The sequence below is a fragment of the Lissotriton helveticus genome, chromosome 1_1, assembly GCF_964261635.1.
Source record: "Lissotriton helveticus chromosome 1_1, aLisHel1.1, whole genome shotgun sequence".
NCBI classification, from domain to species: domain Eukaryota; kingdom Metazoa; phylum Chordata; class Amphibia; order Caudata; family Salamandridae; genus Lissotriton; species Lissotriton helveticus.
This window is the reverse complement of record NC_136057.1, coordinates 766,703,192-766,730,491: the sequence shown is the minus strand read 5'-3', so window position 1 is coordinate 766,730,491 and position 27,300 is coordinate 766,703,192. Positions and strand designations below refer to the sequence as shown.

The 27,300-nt window shown below is 43.7% G+C and overlaps 1 protein-coding gene across 10 annotated transcripts in view; it reads right to left on the bottom strand.

Annotated features, from left to right (window-relative positions):
* ANKRD26 (ankyrin repeat domain 26) overlaps nucleotides 1–27,300 on the bottom strand; it is a 1,096,841-nt gene that overhangs the window by 527,554 nt on the left and 541,987 nt on the right. For all 10 annotated transcript variants that reach the window (XM_078674324.1, XM_078674330.1, XM_078674326.1 and 7 more), the window contains 2 exons: nucleotides 21,361–21,394; nucleotides 21,117–21,258 (listed from right to left, as the gene is read on the bottom strand). In XM_078674324.1, coding sequence (XP_078530450.1) covers nucleotides 21,117–21,258; nucleotides 21,361–21,394 — 176 coding nt within the window. The remainder of the gene's footprint in view (nucleotides 1–21,116; nucleotides 21,259–21,360; nucleotides 21,395–27,300) is intronic.

Genomic DNA, 27,300 nt, shown 5'->3' with positions numbered 1-27,300 from the left:
GCCACGCTGGCGCTATTAGGATCATTGTGCAGGGTTCTAACTTGAGTTTCCTGAGCAATCTTGGGATCAGGGGAATTGACGGAAAGGAGTAAACAAATGCGCCTGACCAGGCCATCGAAAGAGCATCCCCCAGCGATCCTCGATGGTGATCCCTGCTTGCAAAAAAACTGCATTTCCTGTCGTCTGGTGTAGCCAACAGGTCTTTGGATGGAGTGCCCAAACAAGTGAAAATTCCGTGGATTGCCTAAAACCAGTTTCCACTCATGACAGACTGATTTCAGACGACTCAACATATCTGCTATCGTGTTGAGGGTACCTGGAAGATGCTCCGCTGAGAGAGTGATTCTTTGAAGAATTGCCCATTCCCAAATCTCTTGGGTCTCCTTTGAAAGAAGTTGAGATCTCATTCCACCTTGTTTGTTCACATAGTGCATGGCTGTCGTATTGTCCGTACGGACCAGAACGGTGAAGTTCCAAATCCTCAGAAGGAAATCTCGTAAAGCCAAACAAATCACCTTGAGCTCCAGAAGATTGATGTGGAGAGTGCGTTGTTCGGGGGTGTCCAGTGACCGCTCACTTGAAGGTCTTGCAACACCGCTCCCCAACCTTTTAGAGAGGCGTCCGTGGTCAGTATTAAAGAAGCTGTAACTACTTTGAAAGTGAGACCTTTCGAGATGTTGACCTTGACGGTCCACCAGTCGACCGCCTCCTTCATAAGAGGAGTGGCTTGTATCTTGTCGTCGAACGAGCCTTCTGCCTGGCACCATTGCATGTCCAGTTGCTCTTGCAAGGGGCGCATTCGAAGTCTGCAGTGCAGAATTAAGGAAATGCAGGATGACATCGATCCTAGAACAGACTTCTAAAGTTTGTTTCTTCTGCAATTGACGGGCAGAAAGAATCAGCCTCTTCTGTCTTTCTTCTGATGGGAAAGCCTTGCAACAAGTTGTATCCAGAATGGAACCCAGAAACTTGGCCAACCTGGATGGAAGAAAAACTGATGTGTCTCTGCTTAGCTGAAGACCCAGATGATTGAAAAGCTGAATGCAACTTTCGACTTCTCTTGTCGTTGTTTGAGAAGATGGAGCCTTTATCAACCAATCATCTAGGTAGGGAAAGACTTGCAGTGACTGTCTTCTGAGAAACGCTGCAACTGGGGCCAACACCTTTGTGAATATCCGCAAAGCGGATCTGAGCCCGAAAGGCAGGACCCTGAACTAAAAGTGGCTTTCGGCTACTGCGAAGCGCAAACACCTCCTGTGGGCTGGGTGAATAGGAACATGGAAGTATGCGTCTTTGAGATCCAGAGTTGCCATATCATCGCCTGGATTCAGGAGACGCAAGATATCCTGAAGGAAAACCCTGGAATAGAACCCTTTCCCTCATTGGGATATAGGAACAGGCTCTATTGCTCCCTTGATGAGCAGTTGATGAGCTTCGAGACGAAAAAGACGTAGATGTTTTAATTTGGTGGCGCGAGGGGCTCTGGAAGGTGGCAGGTGTTGAAACTCTAACGTGTGGCCAAACCGGATGATATTGAGGACCCACCGATCTGATGTTATGATCTCCCAGCTGTGCAGGCATTGTGATATCCTGTCCCCCCACTGATGTAACAGGGGGTGGAGAAAAAGTAGGCAGAGCTGGAAAGCCACTACTGGCGTTAAGAATCATTTCTTCCCTGTCGTCCTTGTTGTCCTCTGGAAGGCTGGTGAGAGAAAGACGCCGATTGGCCTTGTCGCTGAGAGTACTGAGGTTTGTATGACTGCGAAGACTGTATGTAGAAAAACGTATTCCTCTTGCCCCCAGGGACTTTGCAGTCTCCGTGTCCTTTTTGATGTCCTGTAGAGCGTTGTCCACATGCTTTCCAAGAAGCATTTCTCCATCAAACGGCAAGTCTAAGATCTTATTCTGGACCTCAGGACGAAACCAGGTAGCCTGAAGCCAGCCTTGCCATCTCAGAACAGCTGAACCTGCCAAGGCACGGAAAGCAGTGGTGGCAATATCCATTGCACAATCTATAGAAGGCCGCTCTCCTTCTTCTAGAATCTTCTTCACATCAGCCTTGGAGCATTCTGGTAGTTGATCCATAAATGGAGACAAATCGCACCACATTTGGCAATCGTATCATCCCAAAATTGCAAGTGCATTAGCAGCTTTAACAAGAAGGCTGGACATACAGGAGAACCTCTTCCCCACGTTGTCTAGGCGACTGCCCTCCTTATCCAGTGGTAAGGGGCGCCGATGGATTCTTTGATTTTCTTTGAGCCGCCTGCGAGATAACAGAGTCCGGCTTTTGTTGACCAACCACACGGGCGGGACTATCTTCCGGAGCCTTATATTTTTCTCCAGTCGTGGAAGAACAGGAATGACGGTAGCTGGAGATTGCATCACCTTTATTCCCTCACTCCATACGTGCTCCACAATCGGGATAGAGCGGATGGATTTCTATAAGGCTCTTTAAAATCATAGAGAAAGCATTCCGATTGTACAGTTGGAATGGGAAGACCAAACCGCATTGAAGCTCTCTCCATAAGGTTATGGTAACCTCCAATGTCTGCTGGAGGAGAATCTACAGGATTTGGTGATGGTGAAGCAGGATCCGGAATGACATAATCGTCCCATTCCCTACTCGGATCCGGGACATGTTCCACATTACAATCGTCATCTGACGAATCATCATCATCCTCATGTACTGTTATACCATTCTGGTGACCTGACACTGGTTCCGGCTCCAGAGGTTGAGACACTTGAGGAGCCACCGTAGCCGAAGGATAGGACGAAGTTGGTGGCGGCGGCGGTGGTTGCATTGGTTGCTGATCAGAGGTTTGGGATGGAAATCTCCTCTTGTAATCCAACAACATGACCTGCAAGTCATTGATAAGTGAAGACGGCATGGCCACCATACCCTGCTGTGATTGCTCTTGTGGTCTATCCCGTGGAACGTATCATTGTTGTTCAATATAATAGTCTTGAGAATCAGAGTCCTGGTACTTTACTTGAAGTTGGGATGGACTATAAGCATCCCCATAAGGACCTTCCTCTGACTATTCCTCATCCAAGAGCAAAGCCGGAGGTAACGGTGTAACTCTACGAGGAGATGTCATTTCCGGTGTGATTTGGCGTCTTTTAATAGAAATATGAATTTTTTGTATCGTCAACAACAGCGACAAGGTCGTCGTCGAAGGAATCGTCGACAGATAATGGATCGTCGACGACGATGGGCTGATCGTTGACAGTAGCTCGACGTCAGTACCATCGTAGCTGTTGTCATTGACATCTTCGCCGTCGTCTTCGTCGCCGGCACCATCGTTTGCATCATCATCATCATCGTCTAGGTCGTCAACATCGTCGATGACATAGTGAAAGGTACTTGCAGCGTCGACGAAGCTCTCGGTGACGGGCCTGTCGACGGAGCTGGAATCGACTCCAGGTGAGTTTTAGATGTCGACGTACCTGATATTGTCGTAGTCGATGGACGGGTTTTCTTCTCCGATCTTCCCTCCTGAGGTACAGAAGCAGGTTTTTTGAACAATTTTGCCTTTTCAGATGGTGGAGAGGCAACAGAAGGTCATGGCTCACCTTCTGAGTTGAAAGTACCTCAGGAATTGGTCCCTCCCTCTCCTTTACACCTCGGTGAGGAGATTTCTTGGGACTGGGCCTGTCAGACCTATTAGAGGTCTTTTGTAAGGCCTTAGATGGAGGTTCAGATGAAGTTGAAGGGGAAGTCCTACCCCTCTTTTTAGAACTCCTTGAAGATGCAGCTGAGGAGGAATCCTTACTGTCACTGGACAGTACCTCTTTACGTGACTTCATCTTCTGTAACCAGGTTAACAGACGTCCTTCTCTGTACCTCAGAGTCTTGGTAGAAAAGGTCATGCAGATCTTACACTCAGTGGCCTTATGATCATGGTACAAGCAATAAATGCAGTCTTTATGCTTGTCCTCAATGTAAAGTCTTTTCTTAGAACAAGTAGCACAGGCTTAAATAAAGCCTTCTTCTTCTTGTCTGACATTCTTGAAGCGAAAAGATGAAAAATCCAAGAGTTGTAGAGAAATCTGACAGAGCTCAGTGGAGACTCCCTTAGCAAAACGTGTGGTAGACAATCAGAGGCTCTCTCAGGAAGGTTCTATGGGGTGAGGCTAATCTGATTGGTTGTTACATATTTTTGGTCTCTTTTGCAAAAAGAGGTGGATATGCTACAAAATGAGATGAGGCCTAGGCCTTTCTTTCTCTTTTGTACCTACTGTGTTATTTTTTATTTACCAAGGCTCCCATTCCGACGACGGGGAATGATACAAGCTATGGGAATCTATAAAAGTTCCAATACTGGAGTAACCTGTGATTCTGGGTAAACCACTTAATCTCACCGTGCCTAACAAAAATGAATGTGTCCATCTGTAACGAAACTGGTGCTCATGTAAAGCGCTCTGATACCGGATATCTTTGGGTCAAGCTAGCGCTATATAAAATTCAAAAAGTAAAATAAAATGCTAACTGAAAGGCCCACAGTGGATTAAAAATAAAGAGAGCAAGAACCAAGGTTCTTTGGACGGGATTGAACCCTAACAGATGTGTACTCTGGAGGCACTTCCACAGCCTTCAGAATTATTTGCATTTTATCCAACTTTGCCAAAAGGCTAGAAATTGGAGCATTATTTGTGATACCGGACCAATGGTCAGGTCAGAGGATTATATCTTAAAACAACTGAAGCAAATAGTCCCATGAATTAAGGAAGTAAAGGATAAAACAACGGTTCGGATTCAGCAATTCAAAGCTTTCACTTATCCAAAAGAATTACTCCAGGTAGTGCACAAAGCTCAGCAAACTCAATGGTAAAAAATCATTAGATTAGGGCTTACACTTCTTCAGTGGATCTCAATAGTTAAGTGAATACGTTACTTATCACTTTTTGCAGAAAGGCAACTCGGGTCCTCAACATCAACTTATCTGGGAAGAACGTTGTTTAAGGCCAGTAGACAGATAAAAACCTATTTAAAAAGTCTTCATGGACCACTGTGCAGAACCTCAATAGGGGTGCACATAAAAAAGTGAGAAATACATTTCAAGTACCACTGTGGCATTACAAAGAGTTTTGGTGTTACAAACATTTCACCACAATATGCGATTTTAATAAAGAAAGCTAAATCAACAACTGTGAAAAAGCCAGAAAAGCTGACAAATAGCCTTTAAGGTTCCAAAGCAAGCCCTTGCTGGTCCAGGGTGAAAACAAACAAGAATTCTGACAACTTGAACTGCAGTGGGTCAATTTTTCGGGTGCCGCACCAAGTCTCAAACTGGTCCAAATGACTAATTGACAGCAATTTTGTAGCGGGATGCCTTGCTTCCAAGAGGACATCAACAACCTCTGAAGGAGGTCAAATAAGATCATTTGCTGCCATTCAATCTCCAAGTATGGAGATGGAACCTACAAAGGCCTGGGTGCAGTAGCCTGCCCTGTTGACGCAATAGAATATCCTCTTTGATCAGCAGCTTGACCACATGACAGATGCTCATGCCTACGAGTTCAGGCCACCACCTTCTCCTGGCCCAATATATTGCCACTAGGATGACTTGGGGCGGTCAATTCTGGTCTTTTTTAGAACTCAGGGCAGAAGACATACAGAAGTAATTAGCTCCACTCTAGAGAACATGCATCAACTTTCAAAAGGGTGAACACTGCATATTCTCTGCTGTGGCAATAAGATCCAGCCAGTTTCTCCCCACTGATGGAAGATGCCCAGAGCCACCTCCGGGTGTAACAGCCTGTAAGGTCTGCTAAACATGGGCGGCTGAATTTGTCCGTCTTGGCATTTACAAATCTTGCCAGGTGATTCGCCACTTGAGAAATTCCCTGGCAGTCCGGCGACATCCGGAGGTGTAGAGCCTGCTGGCACATTGCCCAAGACCACACTCTTCCCTGCTTGTTGCAGTACCATAGGACAGTGGAATTGTCCAGGAGCACCTGCACCAGCCTTTCCATGATGACTGGCAGGAAGGCCTTCAAAACCAAGTGGATCGCCCTCAACTCCAACAAACTAATGTGGAAAGGAGCTTCTGCTGCAGGTCTTTTGCAGTCTCCTCCAAAATCTGATTACAATTCGACAGATTCCCTTGGTACTGTGCCCACTAGCAGGATGTCAGTCCTATTCTACCCAGCCAAAGTCCTGAAAAAAGAAAATCAACAAGCGCCTCTCCAACCATGTCGCCGAACATCAGCTTTTCAACACTACACAATCAGGATTCAGATTCACACCAAGAATGGAAACTGCACATAAAACAACAAAGATAACATCGGAATTATCCTCAAAATGGAGGGAAAGGCAGACTCATTCTTCTAGACCCATCAGCAGCCTTGAACACCATCTCCCACCCAATCTTAATCCAACTACTCCACGAAGCAGTCATTCAGGGACTCACCCTTAAAAAGATATGCTGCTTCCTCACTGGAAGAATGTAAACCATCAATATAACCCTCCCCTTATGCCTCTGAAGCACGGTATCTTATTTGTAGAGTCCCGCAGGGCTCCTAGCTCAGCCCAATTCTCTTCAACATCTGCTTGACCCTGCTGCTGACGTCATACGAGCTCACAACATAAACATCTTCACTTACACCAACGACAAGCAACTGAATCTAAGACAAAACACCCAACACCACATGAGTGACAGAAGTAGCTACAGGGAGGAAATCCAATTGTCTCAAATTGAAATCGGACGAGACCGAAGTGGTAGTCTCGGAAAGAATGCCTCACCATGGGATTCCACGTGTTGGCCCACAGAACGTGGACCCACTCCCACACCCGGCAAGTAAGCCGTCAGACTAGTTCTCAATCTCCCCGGCTGAGCTTGCATCAAACCACACCTTAGGAAACTACACTGGCTAACGATACACAAGCGTGCACACTTTAAACTCCTCACCCACACCTAGTAAGCTCTTCACAACACTGCCCCTGCCTACCCGAACAGACACATTCACTTCCACCAATGTTCCAGACACCTCCTCTCTGCCAGTCTCTCACTAAGACATACCCTAAGCATACTCAAAAGCAGAGCATGAGGCCACACTTCTCGTACCTGGCTCTTAATGACTGAAATGACCTCTCACAACACATCAGAGCCTCCTCCTCTCATCTTGATTTTCATAAGAAACTGAAGACATGGCTTTTTTAGTAGCCCCCAGGGCTGGTCTAACACACTCGCTACAGAGAACCAGGACACCCATATGGGTGATCTAATAAAGGACCTCAATCATTTTTCAGCACTAGTAAGTAGCAGAAGTAACACCCAGCTTCTAATTCAAATGCTGGAACCCTCTATATGACCACTTTCATCAAAAGGGCCTGCACTTCATGTTGCAAGGCAGACAGGTGGTCCTCAAAAGCCACCATGATGTTGGTAGAAGGTGAAATGGGGGGAAGAAATGGGAGAGTGTAGCCCCAAAAGACAATTTGAAGGACCCATTTGTCTTGGCATTCTTGGAGGAAATATTGGATCCTGCCTCCGACAGTGTGGTCATGTGGCAGGAAAGACATATTAGATGTTTTGCAGCTGTTGTTGCTGGAAGGGGGTGAGCTGTATGTTGTGTCTGGTGCCCTGGGCATTGTCTTTGTGAACCGCAACCTTGAGGCTGGAAGGCCTGAACCTGCGGAGGGGTCTGGAGTTGGCAATACTGAAAATCCTTGCTATAGCCAGAGAGGGGGTGTAGGAGGGTGGCTTAGTATATGGTGCACCTTATTTAAGTGAAGAACCTTGCACTAATCCAGACAGCCCTTATGGTGGTTTTAGAAAACCAAAGAAATCCTGCTACGTGGTAGCTGTGGAGAGCAGCCTTCAGGCTTAGTCCAGAAGGAGTGTTAAGCAGCTTGTTTTACCAGAACTAATCATATAGTGTATGTTAAACAAAAAAGAACCACACAGTGTAGTTATAAAAATAGGACTATTTATTATACACACTCACTAACACTAACTCCTATCCTTCAGTTGTATACCAGTGATTAAGCACAAATACACAGTGGTCTCCATATACAAAAGAAGTGGAATGCAAACTGCAAAGTCTGCACTTGCACCAGGAGACTCCGGAGAGCCTGGGACACAAGGAACCACCCAAGGTAAGTACCCCACGGAGCCTGTGAGCTGAGTGGAAACACAGCTGCGTACTCAATGCAAGTCAATGGGAAAGTCGCTGTTGCTGTTTTCAAGAAGGGCCCATCCCAGTGGACCCTGAAGAAACCCTGTGGAAGAAAAGAAGGTTGGAGAATCACCCCACTCATGGATACCCCAGGAACCAGGATAACTACACCAGGGAAGCCTGTATGCAAGGAAGGAACCAAATGTGCCCTTCAAAGCAGTCTGGTGGCTCTGGTAAGCACCCCCATCCTAGCCCAATACACTATGTCCTGTCTGGGAGGTGGTCACACCGCCCTGTGACAGAAAACCTACTGTTCTACCTTCTGCTGCTCGAGCTCAGGGCAGAATCATGTCTGAGTCAGCAGCAGTACTAGCTTGCTGGCAGACCTTGGAAGGCTATTACCAGGAGTACTGGGGGCTTCCCAGAGGAGCCCCCCAGTGCATTAAATAATATATCAAATACCACTAACAGTGTTGGAGTATAATTCTAACATGTTTGATACCAAACATGCCTATGTTCGGGACAGCCAATATATAGTTAGCCATCGAGTAACGACCACGGCCACTCTATGTATCAAGACCGCACTTAGAAAGCCTAGAGAGTCGGCTCCGGGGTTTGTAGGGGGTGCCCTCACACTTATAACCTAGCACCCTGCCTTCAGGATTGAAAGGCCTGCCTTAGGGGTAGCCTATAGGTTTGAATTGCAATGACCTCAGATATAAGGAAACGTATATCTGTTGTAAGTTATGCTAGCACCAACTTACACAGGCTGGAATGGCAGGCCTGTAGTCACAGTTTCAATGGTCTCTCATGGGTGGCATAATACATGCTGCAGCCCATGGGAGACCTCTGGGGTACCTATGCCCTGGGTACCTTATATACTAGGGACTTACATGGGTAGGCTAGTAGCCAATTGGAAAGGTACCAAAGTACTTACCACTATCAAATTTAGGGAGAAAGCACAGTGACTGGGGTCCTGATTAGCAGGATCCCAGTCAGAATAGTCATAAAACAAAATAAAACCAGCAAAAAGTTGGGGTAAACATGAAAGCAGATCCTGCTTTCCCACAGGGGGTTAAACTGTTGATGGAATTGCCTGGCAGGGCAGACACACACAATGAACGTTCTGTGGTGCTGCTTTCCTTAAATCATTCCAGGCTGAATCAGTTTTGGTGCTATAAAGGTGAGAGACACCGAATGGCATGTCCATTAAAGATGCCTATATAACAACAAAAGAGCAACAAAATGGTGCAAAAAAGTGATATATTAGACGATGCAACCTATAAAAGAGCTAGTCAAAAATAGTTAAAACCGTATAGCCCAGGAAAGGTGTGATAGGTGAAAATATATATATAAAGATATATATATAGAGCTGCTAAAAGAACCCTCAGTCACCAACACGTTTGGTAACTTGCTTCATTATTGGGTTCTTTTTAAAAGGGCCAGTGAATTAGTGCCCCGAGAAGTGAAGTGAATGTGAAGTTAAAAGAAAGACGGCTGTTCCCCATACCTACTTTAATAAAGGGACAACCAGTCTCCAAATAAAAACATGTGAAGCGGACAAACAGAGGTTAAGTTAATTTGAACCCATGTGTCCTATACAACTATGGTGGTCAACATGTTTCTACTGTTAGATGCTCATTGCGCTCAGCATTTGTCAGGACCAAACAATAATCACCCCAGGTGGGCGGCGCACGCTAAGGCGTGACCAAACCTGTGAGAGCCGGGTACAGACTCAGTCGAGGTACTAGTGGATTCTGTAAACCATTCCCTGGCATCAGCGGCATTTGCACAGGTATTGATAGAAAGTAATTTGGTGAAGTGAATGGCGCCAGAACTTAATTTGGCACATGAACTGTTGATGAACCTGAAGCAGGTTTAAGGAGCGCAGACAGCACTGAGGGCGGACACATCTGCTAAAGTCCAAATGAAAGCACCAGTTTATTCTTGTGGCCTGAAAAGAAGCCAGAGGGGACCTGGAAAGTGCTAAAAGTGAACATCATGATTTTACTAAAGGCCTTCACTTGCTGAGATGTCAGAGACGGACCTGAAAATTCAGTGTACATCTGAACTAGACTCGGCATCAGCTCAGATGGAGTTGGGGATGGGGATACAACACCAGGGGGCACTGTGATGCCCTCACACTCTCTACAGAGTCCGAGGGTGGTGAGAAGGGGGAAATCCCTACTTTGATTTCTTATGCTTTATCTTGGACTTACTCAAAGACTTCAAACCAACTGTGATGAGAATCTGCAGTGGGAACGACATCAGGAGTGTGAATGGGGGCTTTCTTTTGTCTTCGACTAGTCATGATGTGGATTCTTCCAATGTTTCGCGACAGAGATAGCCTCCTGGTTTTTTATGGTGTTCAGATTTATCTGGGTGCAGTCTTCACAGGACTTGGAATTGTGCTTCAACGCCAGGCAGCACAGACCTACTTTTTGAGTTTGTTACGCTTGTTATGCTCTTCATTCATCACCTTATGTTATTAGCTGACCCACGAACACAGTTCTAATGCAGTTTTGGATTCAAATTTGAAAAGGATTTAGTAGTGAAAACCATAATCGTGACCCTAAGGCACTTTTTGATAGGAAATGGCCTTTCAGAAGCACTGGTCTAAGATAACACCATTACCTATTGTAGGACTTGGCCCTTTTTAGTTAAAGTTCCCTAAACATTTTTGCTTTCCCACTCTACCTTTTTTCTGACAAGGTTTTGCCAACGTTTAGGCTTTGGACACTTAGCCACTGCTAAACAGTGTCAAAGTGCAAGTGCTCCCTGTATAAAGTGTAATGGTAATTGGTTGTCCATGATTGGTATGTTTGCCTTACTAGTAAAGCCCCTAGTAAAGTGCACTACATGTGCCAGGGCTGGTAATGCAAATGCTACTAGTGGGCCAGCAGCACTAATTGTGCCACCCACACTAGTAGCTTTAAAAAGGGAGCTCAGGCCTGCCATTTAGTGCCTGCACGCAGTTTGTTAAACTGCCCTGTTGTTTTGACAAGTGCACTCACTTGCCAGACCTTAACCTTCCCTTTCTATGCTCATCAGACACCCCTAAGATAGGTCCAGGGTACCCCCTGGGCATGGTGCAGTGTATGTGAAAGGTAGGACATATACTGAGGTGTGTACCATGTCCTGACAGTGAAATAATCTCCATTTCGTTTTTCACTGTTGAAAGGCCTTCTTGCCCACAGTACATAATGGGGAGACTGTGTATTATGTTTTCCAGCCTATCTTCCCTAAGGCCTAAAGTGAGAGGTGAAGTTTAGTATGCTTGAACTCACCATGTAATAACACATCCTTCTATGAAGATGTTTTTTGCATTGTGTGTTTTTAAGCCACTCTTTTAGAAGAAGTATATAGAAGGGGGGTTTTACCCAGACAACGTCACTGGGACCTGGGTTCAATATGTACTGAGAGGAAGGGGTCCCAGTGTATACAGGGAGCAATTAAATACAATTCAAGTGAGTTAATCAAGAACAAGTATTTAGATCCACAAAGGTTTATTCACAGTGGGATCCAGTATATTGAATATATAGTGCATAAAATACAATCAACTGTATTAAAAGTCATACAGTGCCCCAAGGAGGGAAAGGGGGAGTGATAGTGAGTAGGTAAGGAAAGTGATGGGATTAAGTGACAGTAAAATCAATCCTTCAACGACCTGTTTATGCTATAATAAGTGTAGCAACAACTGCCATCAAACATGGCGACATTATTTGGAAAGAGGCATACAACACAAGGTACAATGTATATACAGAATATTGGCGTGAGGTTGCCGCAATTGAGAAAACAGTCGATGTTTCGACCCTCTGAAGTTGCAGGATAGTTTAACCTTGCTGTGGGGTCTTCATCAGGACGAGGGGGTGGGGCAGAGGACCACAGGGTCAAAAGTCCGCCGTGTGGTCTTTATTAAGGATTGGAATACAGTGGAGCTGCATCGCTGGTAGCGTCCTGTTAGGTATCAGGGTACGGTAAGTTCAGACATCGTAGGGAATAAATCAGTGGTTTGTTTGATAGGAATGAATCAGAGAGCTCCGTGCGAAGGCAGCCGATCAATGCCGCGTTACCTGGATTATGGAAGGAGTCATGGTAACCGGTCACGGAATCAATCAGTGGTTTGTTCGATGGGAATGAATCAGAGAGCTCCGTGCTCTCTGATTCATGCTCCGTGCGAAGGCAGCCGATCAATGCCGCATTTCCTGGTCCAGGAAATGCGGCATTGATCGGCTGCCTTCGCACGGAGCTCTCTGATTCATTCCCATCGAACAAACCACTGATTGATTCCGTGACCGGTTACCATGACTCCTTCCATAATCCAGGTAACGCGGCATTGATCGGCTGCCTTCGCACGGAGCTCTCTGATTCATTCCTATCGAACAAACCACTGATTTATTCCCTACGATGTCTGAACTTACCGTATCCTGATACCTAACAGGACGCTACCAGCGATGCAGCTCCACTGTATTCCAATCCTTAATAAAGACCACACGGCGGACTTTTGACCCTGTGGTCCTCTGCCCCACCCCCTCGTCCTGATGAAGACCCCACAGCAAGGTTAAACTATCCTGCAACTTCAGAGGGTCGAAACATCGACTGTTTTCTCAATTGCGGCAACCTCACGCCAATATTCTGTATATACATTGTACCTTGTGTTGTATGCCTCTTTCCAAATAATGTCGCCATGTTTGATGGCAGTTGTTGCTACACTTATTATAGCATAAACAGGTCGTTGAAGGATTGATTTTACTGTCACTTAATCCCATCACTTCCCTTACCTACTCACTATCACTTCCCCTTTCCCTCCTTGGGGCACTGTATGACTTTTAATACAGTTGATTGTATTTTATGCACTATATATTCAATATACTGGATCCCACTGTGAATAAACCTTTGTGGATCTAAATACTTGTTCTTGATTAACTCACTTGAATTGTATTTAATTGCTCCCTGTATACACTGGGACCCCTTCCTCTCAGTACTCTTTTAGAAGAGGCTGGGTTTTTGAGCTCTAACAGTTCTGTGCGTCTCTGCCTAGTTGTGGATTGACTGTCTGGATTTGAAAGCGATAGTATCTGGGGAATGTCTTGACCCAGGGGAGGAGGTGAGACAGCAACAAGCTGACCTGAATCTGGAGTGTAGGGGGAGGAGTAGCCCGAGAGGGGGAAGAGGCCTGGGTTTCTGCTATAAAACAATTGTCCCATCTCCTGCTGAGTGATTGAGAATACAGACCCCCACTAATCAAAGGAAGAAGGTGTCACTGGTAGGGAGGCACCCAGAACTGGTTTGAACAGGGGTCAGTGCCCCCCTGAGCAAAATATTTCAAAGCCATTGAGGGGTATAACTATGTGACCTGCAGCCCCTGAACTTTGGGAAATGGCTTGATCAAGATTGAACAAGACTGGAGCTACTTCGAGGACATGAGTAACCTTTGCCAAGGAAGAAACAACTGAAGAGACTTAAGGAAGGGACTGACTCTTGCTGTTTGTTCTGGGGCTGGCCTGCAGTTTCCTGATTTAACCAAGGAAAGGCTAAAGGGACTTTGCTGTGTGCTGTGTCCCCCTGCTTGAAAGGACTTTGCTGTGCTGTGTCCTAAAGTAACTTATCCCTAAGGGCCCGAGGTGAGCTCGCTCCATTGTTGCGGAAGCTCAGGAACACAAAAATGTCCAGGAGAGTCTCAGTGGCGCTGTGTGTGCATTCTTGTTGACGCCTGAGACCCTCGTAAGTAGTGCCCTGTGATCGTGGGCACCTGAAGCCCAAGCAAGGATCAGCGATGCTGTGTATGTGTGCTTTTTGCAGCCTGAACCCTTTGTAAGGATTGTCGAGTTATCGTGTGCACCGGAATCCAAGTGAGTCTCATCGACACTGTGTGCGTGTGCTTTCTGCAGCGTGAGACCTTCATGAGGCTTGCCTTGTTATCATGCACACTTGGAATCCAAGTGAGTCTCATCGAAGCTGTGTGTGTGTGTGCTTTGTGCAGCGTGAGACCTTCGTGAGGATTGCCTTGTTATTGTGCACCCGGAGTCCAAGTGAGTCTCAACGACTATGTGCTCAGGTGCTTTGTGCAGCGTGAGACCATCGTGATGATTGGCTTGTTAATGTGCACCCGCAGTTAAAGTGAGTCTCAGCGACGCAGTGTGCATGTTCTTCGTGCAGCCTGAGGCCTTCGTGTGTAGTGCCCGGTGATCGTGCACCCAAAGCTCAAGGGAGTCTCAGCGACGCTGTGTGTGTGTGCCCTGTGGCAGCCGGAGATCTTCGTGGCATTAGTGGCCCGGACCGGCAGCCCCGGAGGAGCTGAGCCGCCGGCCCGAGCCCGCCGTTGCCAATTCACAAAGATTGCATCTGAGACCCAAGTCGCTGGATAAGGAGAGGAGAGTGAGTTTGCGCCCCCCAGGTAACGCGTGTCGACTCCTGGGGTGGGGGCGGGCTCAGAGGGAGATGCTCTCAGCCTCTCTCTCATTCCGGCAGCGCAAGCCTCTGCTTCGGCTCGTATCACAACCCGTAATGCCAAGAGAGTGGCAGTACCGGGGCAGGAGTGCGTAGCTGCACCTTTTGTTACACCATACCCGTGTAGGGGAAACTGTTGACAGAGGCTGACTGCGAGTCAGAAGGAGTGGCAGGGAGACCGCCCAACGCACTGTGATCTGTGCCGGAGTGTATTACGCATTATCTTATTTCTGCATAACGGAGTACCTGATTGTCGTATTACACATTGCATCATTTCTGCATAACCGAGTACCTGATTAGTGTATTACGCATTGCATTATTCCTGCATAACAAACTACATTGCAAAGTGCCTGATTGTTGTGTTACGCATTGCATTAGTTTTACATTGCAAAGTGTCTGATTCTAGCATTACGAACTGCATAACATGGTAGTAGTATTACACTGGAATGTTTAGACTTGCTCATTAATATCCCCTAACAACCAGCCAGGAGAAATATTACACCTACTCATGAGTTGGATTTATATTGTGTGGTCTTATCGTATATCTTTTTATATAAAATGTATACTCGTTTTTATGAAACTCGTGTGGAGTTGTTTGTGGTGTCATCATTGGGTTGCTGTGAGCGTGTTTGCAAATACTTTACACATTGGCCTTGAAGATAAGCTTGGCTGCTCGTGGCAAGCTACCAAGGGGGTGAGCGGGGGCTATCTCAGAAGGTGACCTTCCTTTCCCTGACGTGGAAATGCGGGTCCCTATTTGGCCTAAGGTACCTACCTCAGCCAACCAGGGATCCCGGGTCTAACACCTATGTACTGTAACATGGAAGAAGAAGGAAAAACCTCCAAAGCCTCTTCAGTGCATTTGACTTGGAGAATCTGATCAACCACAGAATGCTCTATGCGAGCATGGCATAGGTGAGAGGCAAGAGCCCCTCAGTGTGTTACTGCTTGTAGCAGGTAGGCCAATGTTGCAGGACCCTAAGCCTGCTTCTTTCCCACTAAGTAGCACGACATCTGTGCATGCCCAGAGGGTTCCCCTCAAATGAACAATTGAAACCCCCTTATGAGTGCCTACTTCTGCGAAACTGGAAAACAGGTGGGTGATTCAAGAAATGTGGCTATTAGTTGCGAAGGATGCGAGTGCTACAGAAGTAATACCTCTGCCACTGTATTTTTACTAGGAACCAAGTACCCCAAAATAACACTTGACTCTCTCAGGGTAGCGAAGCAGAGCAGTCCAAGGCCTACTGAAGTTGAAGTGGTGTGGGCTAGTAACCCCAGCTCACTGATACGCAACAACAATTCCCAGCAAATCATTGTCCATTACGGTTTTTTTCTAATAAAAAGGAAAAGTATTTTTATTGCACACACAGACACAAACTACTATATACTACGGATTAAATTATAAATAAGTGCAATCAGGGAGGTAGAATACATGTGGTGGTTCTCGCATATAACCCTACAACCATAGTGGATCCTGACCCGTAAAACCATAATATCCTCCTCTCATACTAGATGCAGCATCACAATATAAGAGGGATGTCATTATCAATAAAGCAGGCCTACTGGTTTTGCCAGGCTGTCATTACATCAGAAAGAGCTGCTGTTGGAAATCTGCCCTTGCTGCAGGGTCACCCGATATTTTCTTGACATTTCTTTGGTATAGTGCTTGTGCTCCTCTTTCCAACTTGGTAAAATTGGTATTTCTCCCGATTGGCACATTTCATTAACTCATAAAAACCAAGCATATGGTAATAAGTGTATCCAAGGCCTATAATTTAAATGCTGCCTGTGCACTGTATTGCTCCTTGTGCTATCCACTGCAGTGGCACTGTAAAGCATGTCTCCAGGTCAAACACTGTCGTCTGGCTGGGCAGTATTAAAACTGCAAATCCGACCTGCCAAAATAACCATCTTTCGATGGGCTTAAACATTCCTTTTAAATATTAATAAGTTACCTATAAGTAGGCCTTATTGCCCATAAGGCAACGTGCATGGTATTAGTACAGTAAAGTTTTATTGATTGATTAATGAAAATCTTTACAAAAAAGACAATTGCTCCATTAAAATAATAGTAAATCATTAAAATTACATTTTAGAATAACAGTAAATCTTAAAATTGTGGACATTCTTTAAAAACTACTTAAAAAGCAAATTCATATGTTCAGAACTAGGGAAAATATATGATCATTGTAATTTCAAAATAGCATATTATTCCAATTTTTTCCATACTATTGTTAAAAATTTTGTCAGGGCAGAGTTAATGGATAGATCGTCTGAGCAAAGGCATCGAATCAAAGCTTGTCTACATGTCCTTATCCCTCTCTCATTGAATAACCTTTTTAGTATTGTTAGTCTTTCATTTCTCAGTTCTGGACAGAGGCATAAGAAATGTATTATATTTTCCCCACCAAATTTACACAACCTGCATATTTTGTTATTATCGAGTTTTTTCCATGGTGGTGCGTGGGCTTCACCCGGCCATACTCCAAATCGTGCTTTGATGAAAAGCTGTTTACTTTTCAGCGACCATACCGTGTCCAAATATTGTTGTGGCCTCTTTTTCGTATAGCCATTTAATATGGACCACGCATGTTTCCTTTTGACAAAGGTAGCTTTGTCACTTATCATTGATAGGTAATCAGTTGTTTTATTCACAGCTTTTTTGAACGATTCCTGTGTTATAGGAGACGTCCAAATTCCTCTAACCTCAAATTCTTCCAGAGCCATGTCCAGGTATTTCCAGGCTGGTGATTTATTGTTTCCTTCAATTTCTTTCCATAAAAGCTGAGAAATTAAGTTCTCCTTATCATTTTTTACTCTGTTCCATAATTTAATAGCATTACCCTTTCGTGCGATCAGCTGGTTATTCAGACCGAATTCCAGCCTGATCTGGGCTTGTGAAGCATTTTTTGGAAGACGGAAAAGGGATTTAAAAGTTTTTGAAATAGCGTTATTAATGATCAATGCATCTTTCCCATTTAGGGCCTCGTTGCCATAAGTTAGAGATGGTAATAATTTAGCTGATATCACCTTAAGGAGAGGTTGATAGGTTAGGTTACTCGTTGACTTTTTGATGATCCCAAATGCAGCTGTTAGGGCATTTGCTTTCCTAGTGATATCAAGTTTTTGGGGGGTAAAGTTGCCGTTGTCATTAAATATGACTCCCAAATATCTATAGGTTTCAACTTGTTCCAAGTTCTCCTTCCCCAGAAACCATTTTGATTTATATTTCCGTCTTGAATTTTTTGTAATAACCATAACTTTAGATTTGGTTTCATTTATTACCATATTATTTTCTGTGGCATATTCCATTGTACGAGTTATTAAGCGTCGTAATCCCACCTTTGTGTAACTTAAAAGAATGACATCATCTGCATAAAGTAGAGTTGATATGGTTTTATCGGCAAGCTTAGGCGAGTGAGCATTTGTGTCATTCAAGGCCTCAGTCAGATCGGCTAAAAACAGGTTAAATAGTAGAGGAGCCAATACGCACCCTTGCTTCAGGCCTCCTAATGTAGGTATTTCCCTAGTTAGTGACTGACCATTACCGATACGTACTCTAGCCCAAGTATGTGTATGTAGCAGACGGATCAGGTGAAGTAAAAAAGGAGGAATCCCTTGTAGGCATAGTTTTTGCCACAAACGTTCTCTGTCCACACAATCAAACGCTGATTTAAAGTCGATAAAGCATAGGTACAGAGGTTGCCTTTTTGTAATTGCCTTGTCGATTAGGACTGATAGAGCTAAGATGTTAGTAGCTGTTCCTAGACCTTTTATAAAGCCAGTTTGATTAGGTGGAAGAATGCAGTTGTCCTTTGCCCAGTCTGATAGTTTTGTTAGCAAGATCCCTGCAAAAAGTTTTGCGTCGGTATCCTGTAGGGTTATTAATCGGTAATTTCCAGGCAATGCCCAATCTCCCTTTTTATAGATCGGGGATATTAGGGACCCTCTCCAGGTTTCAGGTATCCTCCCTTTCCGGACTACTTCTTTAAAAACCCTAACAAGATATTCTGCCCATGTGTCTGGGTCCTCTTTATACAGGGCAAAAGGAATACCATTTGGGCCCGGTGCTCCATCTTTCTGTTTTTTTATTTGCTTGGCAATTTGTTCTTTAGTAATATCAAGATAATTATCTTGCTGAGGATTTAAAGTGCCTTTCCATATATATTCATCTTTGGTTCCAATTTCCGTAGGTTCCGAATTTAGGTGGTGCCTCAGAAATTTCACCCATTCCGTCTCAGTCAGTACTGATGAAACTATAGGTTTATCAGGTCTTGTTAAATTATTTATCATCTTCCAAAACTCCCTTGAGTTTCCTTGATTACTGGCATAAAAAATTCTGGTCCAGCGTTCGTTATTAGCTGCGGTTTTTTCGTTCCAGATTAATTTCCTTAATTTTTGATTCAAGTCCTTTAGTTCAGCTTTTGTATCTTCTTTATTCGGGAGTTTTGTCAGCTCTTTCCTCAGTTTGTTTCGTGTTCGTTTCAGTTTTTGTACTGCATACGGAAGGTTAATGTGGGTTTCTTTTTTTTGTATCCGAGTTACATATCTATTACAAGGGTTATTATGGATCGCATTCTGGTTAGGTAGGTTGGATATAAAGCTAACCCATTGGTATTAATAAATAGGACATGTAAAACATTAATATTAATGTGCCTACAGTGAATGAGCCCTAAAAGCTATTTTCACAGCAGCAGGGTTGGCTGTTTCGTAGGAAAGCATTGAGATACAATAGCCGGAATAAATGTTATCTTTGCCTAGAAAATACCTATATATGCAATTTTTTTACTTTCTGAAATATTTATTACAAGCCCAATTCATTGGTGAAGTCGGATTTGTTATAAATATTTAGGAAAGATGACTTTTATAAAGTTATCTTTGCCCTGACTGAAGTTCCTGGAAGCTAAACCTGCATTTTACTCTTCCTTTCTAATCGGCCAGTAAATAGCATTTCAGTAGGCATGAATACGTTATGAACTTGCCCAAAAGACAAGAAAAAAAAAAGGTTTTGAGCATTTGGGGGTGTTGGATGTGCTCCCTCGCATAATAACCCAATTTCTTCCATTTGTCATAATTCACTAATAAGTTAAGCAGGACATCGACAACACACAATGTATGTTAGTACCCACCACTGAAGTAAATTGTGGTAGCACCAACAGTAAAACCATATACTGTTAACAGTAAAATTTTCAATATAGCAAATACATATGTCAGTCTTTCTTTAAAGTTTATCAGGGCCACTGGAATTATGAGGCAGGCGAGGGCCAAATTGTGTGGCAGCCTCAGGCTTAAGTAAATTATGCAGCAAGAAAAAAACAATTATGCAGCAGAATGTGGAACATTCTGTAATAGTATTACTTCATTGTTTTGTCATTTCTACACCTGTTAACACTATTAACATTACCTTCTGCAAGGGGGCTTCCACTGCACAGCAACAAGTGTTGCTGCGTTTTTAGTACCGTTGAACTGTTTGAGCTAGAAACAAATTTTATTGTTGCTAAATTCTGCTGTTTATGCAGTAGATTATGTAATATTTGGCAAATCCAGAAATATGATGAAAACATGTGCCCGCATAATTCCAGTGGGCGTGACTTTAGAGAGTGCCACTTCAATCATAGGACCAACCACATGGGTTCCCAACACTCCAAAGCCCAAGAGCAAAAGCTCCAGCTCCAGTGTGCTTTGAGATGAAGGAAAACCTCTCCGTGGATCATCAGGGATTAAATCCACTGGGAGAGGCAGAATGAGCTTGTGAAGGCAACTTCTGAGAATGAGCTTGTGAGGGCAACTTCTGGGGGTCTGCTACACTCTCTGCAGCCCACCGCAACACAACCCACACACATTGGTGGTGCCCCTGTCCATCCTGGAGGCAACATCATTGTAGCCCTATTGCAGGGAGGGGCCTTGCATATTTATGAACAAATCTGATCCCTTCCCACCAACATATTGTATAATATGAGCAAATATGTATTAAGTATAATAATCCAATTTCTTCCATTTGCCACTTGTTATAATTCACAAATAAGTGGGGCAACTGTATTGATCCTATAGCTTGAGTACTTTGCAGGCAGGATTATTATGTTACAAAATCTGTAGCTTTTGGAGTCCTTATCGGGAATACTGTAAATGGATACAATTATGACTGCCTTTGCAAAGAAAATGCAGACTAATGGGGAAATAAATTAATGGGTCACTTAGCATTGTACAGAAGACCTACAGTAGTTCTAAGGATTGTTGGTGGCACAAGTTTGACCAAGAGCCTTCACTTGAAGTAAAACTGCAGGTATCATAAAAGGATAGAACATGTTTGGTAAAACTCAGCAATCAGAAGTAAAGAAAATGTTTAATGGAGTTTCCAAAATGTTTTCTGGAGTTTCCACCTGGGCCACAGAAAAGATCTGAGGATGGAAATCTGCAGGGTAAAATATTCATGAGCAACTGTGTCTACAATATGGGAATGCCTTTGTAGTGCAGGACATAATAACCTTCAACAATGCTTACACATTGAAAAATAGAATTAAAAAAAACATAACTCTTACCGTGTCCTTCTACACTAAGTTGATCTATCAATAACATGGCATTTCTGTAAACTGAAGTGGGTGAATCACAATCCTCTGTTGCAGTGTCAGAAGACAGAGTCGAGTCTTCTAAATCATCAGCAAGATGAATTTGTCTAGTGGCCTGAAAAATTGAAATCACTTTTTTGAGTATGGGGAGCTGCAAAAAATGTACGCAAATGTGCCCACTAATTAACGAAAAGGGAAAACAAATGAATGACATTACCTTGTCTTTTTTATTTCCTGGGTTGGAAAGTGACCTGAAAAGAAACAAACATAATAACCATCAGTACATTGATGGCAGTGCTGAAAAATGTAGAGAGTTGAGAATGTGTTAGATAAAGCGTTGTAAAACTAAAAGTAATTATTGGCTAAACAGCAATCTGAACAGTACTATTTTTTATTTGCTCAACTATGTTAAAGACCATCTTGGTCCTGCTGCTCTAGTATGGACAATCCAGCCTGAATTCTTAAGGATTGTCCCCTCTGAAGAGGTGCACAGTTCCCCAGAACAGTTTCAGCCTTGTGGGTCTCGTCACTGAGATCCAGCTTGTGTCCATATGGCAAAGCAAGAAAGGTATCCACGTAAAGGTGTAAACACACTACTTAGAGCAACTCAGGCATCAAAGACGGGATGGCATGGAAACATTTTAATCAGATCTACTGTTCGCTACTCAGGCTCTCAGTAATTACCTGCAACTAAGATTAATGTAAGCATCACATCAAATATCTTTTGCTTCTCTCATACGTCAAACAGGGGGACAGAACTTTGGCTCTATTAGGCAGGGTCTTGAGTAACCCCTAAAACAAATAGCACATGGATACCAGCAAAGCCATTTAAAGAGCCTGCATCAATCATGATGGCACAAAGAGCATCATATTTAATCTGTCACTAGTATCTATCATAATGCCTACCATATTCACATGAAGAATTTTAGTGAGTCAACTGTGCTCACAGGTATGCTGCCAATCAAATAAGAAACTGATCAGGGCCCACTAACTGCTACTGCCATCTGTCATAGTTTGGTCTGATGGTCACTGCTTTAGGTATAAATAAACATCTGTTATTCGGCGCCAAGCTAACCCAAGGATGAATATGCAATTTAAAAATACACATTATATGCTTAATGTTATTCATCACAGAGAGCTGGACTTAAAATGTTCTGCCAAGCATCAGCATGTGGTTCTTAGTTCTGCATCAGGTTGGCAGAGTTAATGTATAATATGGGTAGTTATTTAAAAAAAAAAAGGTGGACTACATTGTTATCTTCAGTGCAAAAGGGAGGCACTCTTTACTCAGCCTCTTTGCCTCTGGAAAAAACCTCCCCCGGCTTATTCCGATCTTTCTCAGGTGAAACAGGGTTAAATAGCAGTGGATGAGGAATTGCACAAAGGAATGTCTAAAGTGAGAGATCGCAGAGTGGCTGATTCAGGGTGTGTAGGCACTGTGACGGAGAGAGTGGCTGGCTTAGAATTACTATTTTAGTATCCTGAGGCTGTGTGTTCTTCACTGCTAATGTTGGCTTCTAAAAACATACATGCAAAAGGCTCAGAGGCCTACCAGTCATAGAACTTATATTTTTCAGACTGACCACAGTACCCATCTCTGACAAAGCCGGAGACAATCATTATAGGTCCACAGTGGGAATCCACCACAGAAAGGGCCGAAGCAAGGTAGTGGACTTCAATGGTCAGCTACCTTGAAGTTTCTGCTACAAAAAATAGTGCTATGAAACCAGAACGAAGCAGCAGAAGTTCATATAATGTGCTTCGAGTATTATTATTTTTTCGTTTTAAAGCGAAATTGGAGAGGAGTCATTAATTCAACAAGGGGTAACATCTTGATAGTAACTACCAGGTTTGCATCAAAGCTAAAGGAAACCTCATTTCCTTCAGGAAACTGCTTAGAACACATCTTTTTCATTTTCCTCTGAATTTATTTAGATCTCTTAAGATTTATCTATTGTATCTCTACTACAATTTTCCATTTGCTAAATTTTAGAAATTTAATTTGCTTTTACTTCATGTGCTCAAAGTTTCAGAATGTGTCACCTATAACAATAATACTGTTGTATGCAAAGTGTGCTAATGCCTTTTAGAGTCCCTCTGAAAAAAATGGTTAGAAAATTAAATTAAATGATGAGGACAATAGGTGGAAATACAAGAAATCAACAGTGAAATGGTGGTTTGGATAACTAATTGTTGTGGAAGATTGCTTTTTCACCTGAAGAAACTACTCGGACTCAGAGGGCCATGCAACACGACAGTCCCAGGAATGGGGAAGCAAGAATGGTAGCTAGTCTGACTGCCTTTCCCTACTGTGGTATAACAAAGCCTGTACTGGGTCCTTTTAACCATATCTGGATGCCATGAACCCAAGATGAGATAAACTATCTCCTGTGGTGCAAAAACGTTCTTTTTACAAAACTTAAAAGGCTAGCATTGCAGGGGTTGCAATGAACCTCCAGAACAAACTGGGCAGGTGTGCAGCACGAGTAAGCAATTATGTGAAGGCCTACATTAAGCCACCTTAGATATTTTAAGTCTATAAAAAAAAAATACGAGCCAATAAGTTGACTTTTTGTTCAAATTATGACACAGTCCCTTACTTTACTGCAAGTGCAAAAATGATACCCCTTTAAATCCTAATGGCTGCTTTGGCATCAACATTGCTCTTGAAATTGAAAAATGTAAATCAGGAGTATTCGACCTAACACCTTCCCAATCTGCTGATTAATTTGTTTCTGTTCTTTACTCTCAAAATATTAGGCATGTAATTTTAAGATTTCCTCTTCCCAAAAATCTGAAAACTTAGGTTCGGAGCAATATATAAAAAAATACAAACAACATTTTTTGGCACAGTCCAGCAGTCCTTAATTTGTAAAAGAATATGTACGGAGGGCCACATTTTTACTTAGGAGTCTGCCTTCAACTGTGGAACATGCCAATTTTAAAGAATACCGCTTCGTCTTTATTTCATCTCAGGCCTCGTTTGTCCCCCATCCTGCACTTCAAGTCCCTTTACATCACTCTTGGCTTTTTCATACCCATGTTCTTCTGACTGTCTTTGTTTCCCTGTCTTTCCTTTATTTCTCACTGTTCTGCACTCTCTCTTACTCTCGGGCAAAGCTCGCCATTTATAAATAAGTTCTGGATTCCGAATGTTAGTTTTGGTGATCACCAAAAGCAACCACCTGCACAAATTACACATTTAGGAGTAGGCATGCTTTGAAGAGGAGACAAAAAAAATTACAGTCTACAAATTAGCACTTTTTACAAGAAAATTTAGCTAAACGTAATCGCGCTGAACTAGGAGAGAGGAGTGAACCAAAAGAGAAAACCTTAGAAAAGACTCCAACATATCATGAAAATTAGTTCATGTCAACCTTAGTCATTGCAAAAGGTGGAACCAAGGTTTTTTGTTGCCAGACCCCATGTGATCACCAGAACAAGAGCTTCAAGAAGCACTATTGAGAGAGGGTCTGTGGCTCCACCGTCTAAATGGTTGCCCTGAGTAGAGAATTAGATTGAGCTGAAGTTGTGCACTTCTTTCAAAGGAGTATTTATGTTGACCGTCTACTGGCTGGAGAACGGTGTTCCCTAACCTTACATAGCCACCATGGTGAAATGTAATGACACAGCAGCATAATAGGGGGAAACGCTCCAACCTGATGGACTACTATTGGCTGAGGGATTTCCCCAAAACTAAGAAGGAGCACTTCAGGGTGTAGTTTGTGCTGGTTAATGTGACCATACGTCTGTTACACAAACCTTCTCTAACATCAGTCTAGCACCGTTCATAGATCTTTTAAAGAAGAACATTTGAATGAAATTTCACTATACGTCACCCGAGTCAAAATCCAACAACTGCCCATGTTCAGGGGGTAAGAGTGATTCAATGTTTAAAGTGACCTACTACTGGAGCATTTTTGATCCCTCAGCCAATTCAAGAGCGTTGTAGAGAATTCAGAAATGCTGATTGTCTGTGGAGTCAGCACATGAATCTGCAGTTTATAAACACTGCCTGGTGGCCTGAGACGGTTTCCATCCGGCATTGAGTGTCTTGTATTTCAGCAGTGTAACCGAGAGTCACTGCCAGTAAAGTTGACCCAAACAATCACAGCTAGTCTTGGCCCAGACACACCCTGCTGCTGCTGCTACCCACGATGTTGCATCGGAGAAGGGAGGATTGGAGGTTTTTGGATGGGTTATTCTGCTAGTTTTGCAGCTTTAAGCATGACTGGCCCCGGGCGATGACTGGAATGGTCGGACCCAATTGAAGTACTGAGGCTTCATGAAGCTGCTAGTGCTCCAGTAAGAGCGTGGTCCCAGGGTAATTGCTCTACTCCTGTCTCCAAGTACGGGGTACACCATTATTTCTTATACTTATGGCCCACATTATGGGCGAACACAAAACCCTACCGTAAAGAGGCGCACAGCCACAATGAGCAAACACTACACCGGTCGGAGGGTACCAGTGATGGCTGGTCGGGTGACGATCGGGTTCATTCACATGTGACAACGGGAATGACTGCACGCCTTGCTAATTGCTGCGTACAGTGTTATCCCAGTGTCTGAGGCTCACACCCTCAGCTAAGTGCCTGACATTCTGGGCGGGGCAGGAGCGCTGGCAGGACATTGGACGATTGCTCTCCAAGCCATGTGCAAGGGCCCTGTATTAGAAGCGGTATTGCAGGTGGAAAACATCTACCGCGCCCAATATTTTGATGACTTGTTTGAAAGGTCCGGTCATCACAGGATATTGACAGGGTCAGGGCGATATTAAATCATAGTAAATGAAGTGGAATTCCCACAGAAAGCAACAACATTGCGTGCACTGCAGTGTGTGTCCCTGTTTACATCTCAGTGGTTCTACGGTGAAAGTCGTCAGCACAAAGGTGAGAGGAGTATTGTGAAAGGTGTTGGAGCCTGAGAATGCAGGTTGATTGTTATGCACATCCACTTTTTACTTTGTACTGTGTCATCTAAGTACAGATGAAATTCAAAATAGAAGAAATAGCATGTAGATATCAAATATAGGAAAACACAATCGCCAGTAGGCTTAACTCTGCAGTCTGAAAGTGTGGCCATAAAGTGATCATCTTCATCTGTTGAAATTGGTCAGTACGAAAGGAATTTAGGCATGTAAGAGTCACGCAGACAAGGTAGGCATACACTGGGACAAAAGTTTCAAATGCAGCACACAGATTCACTAGGATCTTCTCAAGATTCTGGTGCAGGTAGGATCTGATCTCATTTCAAATATAGAACATTCTGTGCAGCGTGTACACAGTATACTGGAATGATGTTAATAAGTACTTATTCAGCCTTAGTGGGGTAGATTGGAGTGGGATAAATTGGGGTGAGTGGGGTAGATTGGAACGAGGTAGAATGAGTGGGCTCGAGTTGTGTGCATTAAAGTATATTGGGGTGCATTGGGGTAAACAGGGGTGGAGGTGGATAGAGTGGAGTGGGGTATATCTGGGTGGAATGAGGTACTCTGGAGTGGGGAAGATTGGGTGAGAGTGGGGTGAATTGGACTAGAGTAGATTGGGGTGGGGTAGATTTGAGTGCATTCAGTTGGGTAGATTGAAGTCGGTTAGGGTGGAGTAAAATGAAGAATGGAGTATGGTGGAGTGGAGTGGGGTAGATTGGAGACTGGTAGATTAGGGTGGAATGGGGTGGATTGGATTGGGGTAGATTTGGGTGTAGCAGAGTGGGGTAGTTTGTGGTAGACTGGAGTCTGGTAGAGTGGAGTGGGGTAGATTGGAGTGGAGTGAAGATTTGAGTAGAGCGGGGTATATTAGAGAGGACTGGAGTGGGGTAAATTAGGTTGTATTGGGGAAGATTGGCGTGGGGTGGATCGGGGTAAATTGGGATGGGGAAGATTGGGGTGTGTGCCCTCCCCACGTTGATGCCAGCCACGACTGAGCAGTGTTCTTATGACATCATAAGGCCCAGAAGTTTGTAAATGTCATCAGAACCCCAAGATGGCACTTTAGGACCATATCATACGTTACCAGTTATGTATATTTTATGTTACAAGTCAATCGTGCGGAAGTTCACTTGAAAAATATATTTTTCAAACAAATATATTTTACTGAAAATAATAGTTGAAATACTGAACTACACCCGTTTGTCTGCATTGAAAAGAAAAGAACAATAC